Source organism: Streptopelia decaocto, assembly GCF_964273445.1.
Source record: "Streptopelia decaocto genome assembly, chromosome: 12".
Taxonomy (NCBI): domain Eukaryota; kingdom Metazoa; phylum Chordata; class Aves; order Columbiformes; family Columbidae; genus Streptopelia; species Streptopelia decaocto.
Genome location: NC_138667.1, coordinates 8796802 through 8808855, shown reverse-complemented (window position 1 = coordinate 8808855; position 12054 = coordinate 8796802). Strand labels below are relative to the sequence as shown.

General features: G+C 38.8%; 1 protein-coding gene across 1 annotated transcript in view; it reads left to right on the top strand.

The window, feature by feature from the left end:
* The window catches only part of SPOCK1 (SPARC (osteonectin), cwcv and kazal like domains proteoglycan 1), a gene marked incomplete at both ends in the record, with an annotated part of 273747 nt that overhangs the window by 250456 nt on the left and 11237 nt on the right, over positions 1-12054 (top strand). The window contains one exon of the mRNA XM_082063423.1: positions 8794-8910. Coding sequence (XP_081919549.1) covers positions 8794-8910 — 117 coding nt within the window. The remainder of the gene's footprint in view (positions 1-8793; positions 8911-12054) is intronic.

Here is a 12054-nt window from a genome sequence, read left to right as displayed (position 1 = left end):
AGCTTTCTCAGCCACAGTTCCAAATCTGTCATTCAAAAAAAATACCAAGAAAACAACAAAACAACTTCCTTTCACACAAGCCATTTTTATCCTTTCAGAATTGCACAGCGTACTGTTTTCATAATGCCAAGGGATGGTTTTGATCTCACTTGCTACTATTTTTTTGAATGTTAAATATTTTAATAGTGCAAATAGTTTTTAAAAGCTCAGGACGTTTTCAATAAATTGTATCCTTAAACATACAAAACTCAATCCGCCCTGTAAAAGACTTCAGAAATATTCAAATGCATATGAAGGGCAGAGAAAAGCATTGACGTTTCTTTAAATGATTCTTCAAAAATATGCATTAGTAGGAGATTTTTTCCACTCTATTCTGTATTTTTTGAAGTTATTGATTCCCACAACATCTAAGTGGCCAGGTGCTCATTTGTATGTTCATCTCATGCTTTTCTTTATACTGTTAAATGAAGTTTTGTAGCTATAACAGGGGTGTCAAACTCATTTTCACCAGGGGCCACATCAGCTTTGTGGTTGCCTTCAAAGAGCTGAATCTCATTTTAAGACTGAATAAATGTAACTACTCCTATAAATGTGGCGACCGCGAGGCTGATGTGGCCCCCAGTGAAAATAAGTTGGGCATCCCTGCGTGCGTGTCACAGCAGCTAAACAAGAGACAGTGGGGTTTTTGAGCCTTTCTTAATCTTAATTCCCTTACTAAAATTAATCCTTCCCTTGATTGTTTCATACTGCCCTGAACAATGCATTACTATGCTGTATTTCCTGGTGGTATTTATGCATTTTTTTGATTTTGCAAGGTGCAGTAGTGTAGAAATAGTTCTGATTTCCTTCCAGGGGATCTTTGCAGTCCACCACGGAGCTGTGTTGTCTCATTTGCACTTTCCTACTGAATTTCAGTCAGTTTTCCTAACAATTTGCTGGAGGAATTCCTGCAGGATGTCTTCAAATGCTCCTGGCCCCATGCTGTCCAACAACTCCTCATTTTCTCTTCTAGGGTTGTCTGTGTTTTCTCATTTAAGAATAATTCACCACATGACGATGTTTTACATTAATGAAGCCCTGGTGGTATCAGATGTGATAATATTCAGTAGGGAACACAGAAAATAAGTACAGGGATATACACGGTATAGAATAAAATTCAGCTGATGTGCAAAAAAAGTTAATGAGGGGGAAAAATAGTTTCTTCTAGCATATGCTGACTCATGAGTATCTCTTTCTCCGTCCTGCTCAAGCATGGACAAATTGGATTTATCTGTCACTTTTCAAGGGTCTCTGTGGAAGCAAATAAAGATGGTGGACTCTGGTAAAAATGAAGTGAATATACTCAATTGCTTCCCCCTTTTTTTTGTATGATAGAGTACCAGTTCCTGGCAAAATTGAGTCTTTCTAATAAATTCCTGTGTCCATCTGGCAGCTCATAAGCAGTACCCTAAATCACAGTAGGCGCACTGAGAAGGATGTGGGGTTGATTTTTTCCGATGGGAAAGCAGATCAGTCATTATGCTCACTGGCCCTCTGGAAGTGCCCCGTTGTGGATACACCCAGCCTGCACGGTAGGAGTGTTGCTTGTGCATTTCTGTACAATACACTTAATTTCTTCAGGTAGCAGCAGTCATCATTGCCAAACTTTACCTCCATTCTAGGCACCTGCCAGTCCAGCACACACTGGCATTTAGATCTTGCTAGCCATAAAAATAATACCTTTTGACATTAAAACAAAAAAGAGCCATTTAGGAGCTCATTAACTTTGCCTTTGAACCAACTTACAGAGTAGTATCAGAACTGTGTAAAAGAAGCAGTTTTATCCTATGAGCTACTCAAAATATCAGGTATTTTAAAAGAATAGTGTCAAATGATAATGAATATCCTGTTTTACTGTGACACTTTACAAAAATGATCTACTGCCATTAGCTCTTTTTCCTAATTCAGCTGAGATGCATCTGTGATTGCGTAAGGAACTGTATAAATTAGAAATATCTTACATTTTATTTCATATATAGCCATATTTTCAACTTATTTTATGAGACGTGTTACATGTGCTCATGCTCTAACATAGCCATTTTGTGAAATTATATTATGGGTTTTTTCTATATATAATCTTTTCATTTATATTCTCGACTGTTGCTTTCTCACTCTGATTGAACATAAGTAGATTTGCCTATTTTTTCTCAAATACTGTCAAATTACTAATTTTACTACCTGAGTTTTGCTCTTTCAAGCTCAAGGCCATTTTCATTATGGAAGCCAGCAGGTGCCCTTATCATCAACAGCTCAAGTTATTTCCAAGTATTGTAATTCAGAATATTTTTACTGAAGATCAGAATCTAAAATGTTTCTCTGTTCCGCTCTAGAAAGTGGAGCAAAACAACCTCCTGGATGTGGAAACATTCAGCAGCTTAGCACTTTCAGCTGTGGCTTTGGAAGGTTTGTAGGGCACAATTAATCTAAAACTCAAATCTACACACAAACAGCCTACACTGTTTGCCTAAAAATAACCATCCATCAATTCCCTTATTTTAACCCCAGCGAGTTTTGGTTTTGCTCTTAATTATTCTTCCAGCTTTACTTATTTATTATTTCTAATGCCTAAGAATACAATATCTGCTAAGCTATTCGCAGCAAAGTCAGGTGTCCACAAAAACCTCCCATGGACTGTGAGCCGTTGGTCTGCTTAAACACTGCTTTAAAATCAGACCACTGATCAGTTTTTCTAAGAACTCAGCCCTTTTGCCAAGACTGGCCAATGCTTGACAAGCCACCAGTACAGCTAACTGGAGTTCCACCAGTATAGCTAACTGGAGTGCCTCCTCTGAGACTGGGCACATATGTGTGTCTGCCAAGTCAAGGTGATCTGTTCAGAGTAGACTTTGAAAAACAGAGAGGAAGGAAGGTGAGAGAGGAGATGACAATTCTGCTAAGACTTTTTTCATTCAGTTAGGCATTTTTATTTGTTCTCTTTTAGTTTTCAGTTGCTATAACTTCATCTATTCAACCTTTCAGGTGATATGACAGAATGTGAACGAGAACATTAGGGTGAGCTGGCAAATGGATTTTGGGAGGCTAAAAGCCATGCAGGAGATAACATTTTGATTAGTACCTGGCATGTCCAAAATGTCACGAGGGACATCACTACCCTCCTACCCAGTTCTGACAGACCCCCAGATTTTTTATAGTTTGGATGTATTTGAAATAAGCTTTTAGGCTTCTTAAGCACCTAACAAAGATAAACTTGCCAGGGTTTTCACAATTAATGCAAGCACAAAATGAACTAGCGTTAAGTACTATGAAAGCAGATGTGCACTTTGCCTACAGCTTCAGAGAGTAAGCTTTGTTTATACAGTTCTAGCTGAGCTTTTTGTTTTGAATGTACCATTTGAGGGAAGCTTCTGATCAAACTTATTTCATCTTCCCAATAACTCAGCTGTGCTCCCGTAATCACCTCAAAGTCTGAACTGTGGGATCTTGGCGTCTGCTGCTGTATTTATAAGACAAGACAAAAGAAGTGACAGAAGGATCAGAGGTGGTTATCAGCAGATGTGTCAACCCCGTGGAAGAATAGCCAGTGAATGCCAAAAATGCAGTATGACAAATACACCCACACAGAACTTTGTTGTGAAATGCTGGTGATTATAGGAGGGGTTTTAAATGAAAGACATTCATTTATTGAACCACCAAGGCGTGTTTGGAATGCAATACCTTTCCATATAGTAATAGTAAACAATCCATTCCTTTCTACTTCATGAAATTTTTGGCATAATACTTAATTTTTTATTGTTATAAGAAGTTGCCTGAGGCCTCAATGAAAAGAGCAGATTAGAGCATCGCCCCTTCCAACCAAGAAAGGTAAAATATTTGTGAAGGTAATTATCACCACAACTGCATTACCAAAATATCAAATATAAAACACTCAGAGTCATCTACAAGTCACATATACGCGTATGTGTTTATATGTGTGCGTGTAGTTGCATTTGAAGTGGAAGTTTAGCACAGCACTGAATTTATATTGGTGTTTACTTTCAAATCAGCTCCTGCAGCAGCAGCTTTTGGAACACAGTTTGTATTTTGCATGCCTGGGAGCAGACCCACTCCTGAAGCCTCAAAGCCAATACAGTTTTTTTTACTTTAGTTTTAAAGCCTATTGTGATAATCCACACACAAACAGACACAATTATAGCAGGGTGATAGAAGTTGTTGGCTTACCTACAAGAGAGAAAATGTAGTGGTTTGTCAGAGAAAGCATGGTTAAAATTGCCACATTTTATTTTTATACAAAGAATAATATAAAGATTAGTACTTAGTAGAAGCGATGAGCATTATCTCTTGTCAACTTCCATGCTATGATACATTTATGTCAAACTTTTAAAAACAGTATTATTACAGTGTTTTTAAATGTGTTTGACCATAAAATTTGCACCCAATTGTCATATTAGTCTTCAAAAATAAAGAAATGAGACTTCTTTTTTTCCTTCTGTGTTGTTGAAACACTGCCTGTCCTATTTCTATCTGGAGAAATATAATATCACTATTGGGCAATGTCATGTAGGTTTGTGGTATATCACATTTTAATCAAAACTAAATGGACTTGTCCTCCAGGCTCACAGGACAAATGACTGAACTGCTTGTTATGACTAATATGTCTTGCAAATACAGCTGATTTTCTGCTTGCGAGACAAGCAGCGAGCAGGGTCAGTTTCCATGAACACGTCCCCTCGCTCTTGCTATTCAGGAAACTCCAAGTCTGAAATTGCAGACTATGGACTGAGATGGGCTCTCTTATAATGTTTTACATTTTTTATTCACATTACATGGCTGCTCAGCTCAATCACAACACATTGATTCTGCTCCATGGCGGGACGTTTGCATCTTTGTAAGCAGGTGACTCAAAATCAGTGATATGTTTGTAAGCTGAATTCTACCGTGGCAGTTGGAAAGGGCACTAACCTCAATAGCTAAATATGCTGCTTTTTTTTTTTCCCCAAGTTTTACTTCCTCTCTTTTTTTCTTTTAGTTTGAAAGCATTTGTGGTTTCCTTTCCTCTACAGTACAGAAATAGTTGAAATTAGCCCAGCTCTCAGGGAATGTTCACATGCTCCACTTTAGCAGTCAAGGAATAGGGAATTCGCTCTTCAGCCTCTATTTAAGAGGCTATTTAGTATTGTATGACAATAATACGAACCCAAAGAATCAGGCTCTCCACATGTAATTGGCAGTAATGTAATATTTGTAAGAATTATAACAATAGTAAGGATAAGGCAACAGATACATGCCAGATAGGTCACAGAGAAGTCAGACAACATAAAACACATTACAAACGTTGGTCATGCAGCTTGCTTATTGTGAAATACAGTGTCATGTTTCACTGCAACTATTTTCTGGGCAATATGGACTCCTTACTTGTCACATAATACCAGAATATTATGTCAGCAAGTGAGATGTTAATGCAGTTATCTACTTTCTTAGTACTAAGTTTTGTTTAGAGTTAACTACAGTATGAGTTATAGGGCTTGAGTTTTTTAGTGGCTGGAGATTTTACAATATTGTTTTGCTAGACTGGAGTAAAAATGGGATGTGAGAGAACATTTAATATTGATTTAATCTTATGCGTCTACAAGTAAGTTCCCTTTTAATGCTGTTTCTGGCACTGGGCACTTTTGCAAGTCCCTTCTTGAAAGAGTGAAATTAAATATCATATTGCTAATTTTCACCACCTACATATATAGAGAAGTATTTGTAGAGCTGAAAAAGTCCGTAATGGAAGCATGCCTATAAAAACCTGAGCCTTTACAGCATGCTAATGGCTTTCCATTAGGTCAGATGAATGTTTTCTACTTAGTGAAAATAAGTATTTAGCAACAGTGCTTTCAGTTTGTTAGGAATAAATAACTGCTGGACCAATTGCTTCACTCTTGGGAAAATATCTGCACTTTCAGTGCTCACTGTTAAATTACTTCTGCAGGATGATTCATAACATCTGCAGACTCAGATCTGAGGGTGTCAGTTGGATCCAGCAGCAAGTAGCGTAGATTCATATAATCATTTTGGTTGGGAGAGACCCTCAGGATCATAGAGTCCAACCATAACCTAACCCACCTCAGCGCTAAGCCGTGTCCCTAAGAACGTGTCCCTAAGTAGATCCTCCTCCTGTGTTTGCGTTGCTGTAACTCAGAGAAGTGACAGATTCTGCCCCTGCTCGTGGTCCCACTGCCATGTCAGGTGCAGGGCACTGTGCTCTGGGATCAAGTTGGTGAGCTGGTGTAGGAAATTAATTTAAGCCAGATTCTCTTATCTTGAAAAAAATACACCCAGAAGATAAAATGCGTATTTGCGCGTGTTTGTACTTGTGTCTTTTTCACAGCATTAGAGTTTTACCTGGTTGTTGGCAGTTGACTGGACAGATTTTGGCTGTTGGAGAGTTTCATCCCTTGGTGCTTCTGTTCATCCCAGAGTTTTTAATCAGTGCTTCAAGTCAAATCAATATCCATATTGTTTGCAATCTAGGTATTCTCTCCTTATATAGAGACCCATTATTACATCTCTTCTTCCTACATCCCTATTCTTCTCATCTGAGAAGAGATTACTTGAAACTTCTGCTACTAATAAAGAGGTACATTTGCACTGTGTATGTAATCAGTAGTCAAAGCTGTGTTTATGCGTGCAGTTTTGACTGATGATACAGTTGTGAAATACTCTGAACATATGGATAACCTGTCATGTAAAAGGTATTGGCTAAACTGCACTTACTTGTTATGCGCTGTGTTTCACTGTTCTCCTTTGCAAAATTGACTTTCAAAGGACAAGACAGCTACTTGGCAGAAGGAAAGACACTGCCTGCTTTTAATTCTGAAGTATTATGGTTATTGGTACATTCATTCTCAGAAAACATTTGTAAAGACAGGTTATTGAAACGAAAGCTACTGTGGTCCCACATGTTGCTTTAGTTGCCTAATAATATTTTGGCAAAAATGATATCTGATGGAGATCAGCTGGTAACAGTTCAACAGGGGATGTGGAAACAGCATCTCCCCTCCCGTGTAAAAGTATTTCCATCTCTTCTAACATTGACTGAGGTGCCCAACTCCTGTTGAAATTTGTGCATGACAGAAATTTATTTATCTTTATGGATCTAAATTCACAGAATAAGAAATCATCCATGCCTGTCTAGAGCTAGTTCATGCCTGAATATTTATTACCTATGAAATTAGTTTTCTTCCTACCCTTCAGGCAACAGCTCGTGTTGGGGGCTTGTTACAAGCAGGATGATGGAACTGGTTCTGCTTTCGCTTGTGTTGTGATTTTTCTCTCATAAAAGACCGTTTGTAACAGCCAAGGAAAAACAGCAGTGCGAGATTTTCCTTATAGAAGAGATGGCATTCTCTTAATTTCAAAGATAAGGTAGTTTATAATGAGTAAAATACAATGTTAATATGAGAAAAGAATGGGATAAGCTTTTTCAGTAATGCAAGCCATTTTACAGTTAATATTGCATTGTCTTCCATTTCTTTTACATTATTTGTTTGGTTTGGTTTTGGTTTTTTTCTTTTTGAAGACCTGGTTGTTCCTTACCTGAACTGAGCCTTAGTGGGATAGTGATCTTCATATTTTTATATTTAATAGGAAAATCTATCAAACTCTTTCAGCTTTACAGAAAAATGGGAAAACGTTTCTTCCCTACCCCACCCCGCTAGTAGGCTAAAAAAACTTTCCACTTAAAGAAGCTGTAGCATCCTGATTTTAACTTGAGAGTTATTTTTGACCCCACAAAAACTATGAGAACAAACAAATACGACAGCCCTGATAATCAGCAAGTTCATTGCCGTCATTGGAGCAGTGAGTTTAACTCGGGAAGACAAGCTGGGGGACTCAATTGTTCTTCAATAAGGTGGAAGGAGGAATATTGTAATGTGCAGTGAATTGGAGAAGACATATTGTGGCTTGCCCTGTGAAGGATGTCTGCCTCCGTGGCATAAAATCTTGCTCTGTATTCCAAGGAATGTCATTTAAAATGTAGAATGAGTGCACAGCAGGAATAATAAAATTGTCTGAGCATGTGAATTTTAAGCACTAAACACAAAGAAATGAGAATATTTTTTCTGACATAAACTGGTGACTAATGCAGCTTTATTCCTTAAAAATACATACTTCAGCTGGACATTAATCTCCTGGCAGGAATGTCTGAAAAAATTATATTTCTCAGTAAAAATTTATGAGAAAAAAAATGTTTTACCTAGCTAACAAAATGGAATTGACAACCTTCAGAGGTTGCAAAGTCTCAGTTGCTCAGTAGAACTAGAGCAACATAACAATTTTCTTTTTATGTATATAAATAAGTATATATATTTCCCATTACTGTGATAATAGCCTTATACGAAACCAAATGTGTTTATAAATTATTCCTAACATCTTGTTCAAGTAGTATGTCTAGGCAAGTATGTCCCTCCTCTCCATCTGTTTGACTGATATTTTTCTCTGAACTCCTAAAAGTTGAAAACATTTAGGTTAAATAGTCACATAGCTCTAAATTGAGAACCTGTGGGTAGCTCTGCATGTCACTTCTTCCGTCGCAAATCATGCCAGCTACTGAGGAGATACTTACAATTCATAATGACTTACATTTTCTTTTTAACTTGCATCCTTTCTCCTAACCTTCTCTTTTACTTCAGAACTCATAATGAGAAGGACTTTACAACCATAAACAATTTTTTTTTTAATAGACTATTTGGAGAAAGATTTTCACTGGTGCTCTTGACTCAGTCTGGTTCTTTGTTGTTTTTCCAGCTTGCACAGACAAAGAATTGAGGAATCTCGCTTCACGACTAAAAGACTGGTTCGGTGCTCTTCATGAGGATGCAAATCGTGTCATCAAACCAACAAGCTCGGAGACGGCACAAGGCAGTAAGAAAACACATTTTCCATTGAACACTTGAGTGTTGTAGGCAGCTTCCCAGCCTGAGAGAGCACTCAGCTGAGCACGACTGTTAGTGCTGCAGTGTCATGTCATAGAATCATAGAATAGTTTGGGTTGGAAGGGACCTTCAAAGCTCACCCAGTCCCACCTCTGCCACGAGCAGGGACATCTTCACCAGCTCACGTCGCTCAAAGCCCCATCCAGCCTGGCCTGGGATGTCTCCGGGGATGGGGCATCCACCACCTCTCTGGGCAACCCGGGCCAATATCTCATCACCCGCGTTGTAAAAAATTTCTTCCTCATGTCCAGCCTGAATCTCCCCTCTTTTGGTTTAAAACCACTCCCCCTAGTCCTATCGCAACAGGCCCTGATAAAAAGTCTGTACCCATATCGGCCCCTTTTAAGTACAGAAAGGCTACAATAAGGTCTCCCCGGAGCCTTCTCTTCTCCAGGCTGAACACCCCAACTCTCTCAGCCTGTCCTCCCTGCAGAGCTGCTCCAGCCTCAGATCATTTCTGTGGCTCCTCTGGGCCTTCTCCAACAGGTCCATGTCTGTCCCATGCTGAGGGCTCCAGAGCTGGAGACAGGACTTCAGGTGGGGTCTCACCAGGTGCCAGCAGGTACGCAGGAGACCTGATCCTGCAAATAAATACCTGCACTGGTTTCTAAGGGAGCTGCATTCATTCTGTGCCCTCTCTGGTCCAAACTGCTCTAAAAACTGGCAGTCAGAGACAGAGAGACCTTTACAAGTCAACCAGGCAAATAACCGCGTCTGAAGGCCATGGAGGTCACATCTGCACTAGTAAATAAAACTTTGAGGATGTTAATCAAGCACTGAGGTTAACTAGCATGACATAGTCCATGTCTGTACAGTTAAATTCCATGACCCTCCAAATCATTGTGGCTGCATCCAAGTCACTTCTTGGGGATGGATTGTGGTGCATGCTCATCTCCCACTTTATGGCCAAGCATTTTCTGACCCAATGTCAGTGGCCCGAGCCATAAACATGGCATACAAACATAAGGAAAATTATACGAATGTTGGAAAAGACTCACTTAGATTTTATTGTGCAATTTCTTGCTAACACCTTAGTTAAGAGAAGGAATAATAAAAACATTCTCATTGCAGCCACAGAGCTGGAATAGTTAGATGGTGTAGAAAGCTGAAATCTGTTGTGTCCCAGGTATTTCATAACACCATCTTTGATTTTTTTTTTTCCTTTGCTTTTATGTCCTTTTTAAAGAAAGGAAGAAAATGAACCATTTAGAGGACATTTACTCTCTCTGGGTTTAGCCAGCATGACTGATTTTGATGTCATTTACCCACCAGGGAGGAAAAAGATACAGATAACAGAATCAAAAGAGGTCATGTTCATCAGAGAGCAGACACGCATTTATTTTCTGTAAGGACTCATTAATCCTTTTAATAGTATGTCCCAAAACACGTGGGCCCCTGGCTTACAAAGTAGGATGCACAAGTTTTTTTGTATCTGGTGTGTGACTCACCTTCACTCACTGCCCTGATTCTCTGGTACCAGCTGGCTGAAGCCAGGCTTCGCACACACCGAATTTAAACTGTTCAGTCAACTGCTCCCTTGTATGGCTCTTTTGACCCCAGTGCCTAATGTACTGTGAGGCTTAGAGGGTCTACAAGTATATACCACATATACTGCTCAAAATGATAGTCAAACCTCATTAATGCCTAGTAATTGTGTCTTAAAACTATGCGGTGAAACAAGCCATGTTCTGTGTAAACAGTATTTTTCATACGTCCCTTACATTCAGTAGTATTTACAACAAAGTCAGTGTCTTTAAAACCATATGTCCTATTTATTTTTTAAATGGTACTCCAAAAATAGGATCTTAACATGCAGAGGAAGCCAAACTGTAGTGCAAAAAGGCAACTGGATGTGCAGCTAATCACAGCTTCAAGATGTGATTTCATTTCAGACCCCATGACAGAAAACACCAGAGACTTAAAACTTCGTCTGAAGTCCTTCGGGCCCAGAACCACACGAAACCTCATTTTATCAGACTGTCAAAGGGATGTTTTTCATGCAGATGATCTGTGAGCTGCTCATGAGGAGCTTACCAAAGGCCAAAGACCAAATTATTTCCTAAAGGTGTTGGTTTTTTTTTTTTTCCTGAAGCAATTTCAGTGAGAAAAACATTCTTGGTAATTCTGTAGTGTTTGCTCTTATTCACAGAGGAGCTGTTATCTCCTTTTTGTTCAGTTTGATTCCTGGCAGCTTTTATATGAAAGGCTGCCTTGATGATATTAAACACTTGATCTTAACAATGTTCACTTTTATACTGTTGACTTAGTTTGGCACATTTTCCTATACATCAGTTTAAAAAAAAAAAAAAAAACACACACACACAAAAAAAAACAACCTTTATAAGTTAAGATGCCTAAATCATTTCTGAATGCCACAAAACTTGGGCTTGTTTTTAAGAGTGTGCAACAATATTCATGAATTAATCTGCATGTGCTAAATTCTGCAGCTTCAGTTCTCTCTGGAAGCACTGAAAATACACACAGAGTAAGGACAGCAATATTTGGCTTCCTCTACATTCAGCTTCAAACATTTGTAAAAATGAAAAACGTCTTAAACAGAGCTCAAAATTCAAAGCAAAATTCACATACCCAACCTGTAAGAAAAAAAAAAAGAAGTGTGAATCCTGGTAAACAGGGCACACACAGGTCTGAAAATGCACTCTGATGCACACAACGTCCTTCTTTTATTTCTCTGCATTTGTTACTTTCCTCACCAGGCTGATCACTTCATTAAGCCGAACTGGTTTGGTTATGCCTGTAGATTCTTAAAAGGCATGCTCATCCTCAAAGTAATCCATTTTGGGTATGCCCCTGTGGCAGTGAAGGGAACAGATGGTGGGATGTGATGACTATGATGCCTCGGACACATCAGCTGTCTAGAGAAGGTGTTCCAGCAGAGATTTCTCTATGCTACATTAAATTTTCAAGATGTTACTGTGAGTGTAAATAAGCTTTTTCAGTGTATTAAGTTCACCCCCAGGTGAAGAAATAAAATACACTTTAAAAAAAAAAACTGTCTTGAAAATAAAGGGATGAGGGCAATTGTGCTTGAAATCTCAAACCTTCACTCCAT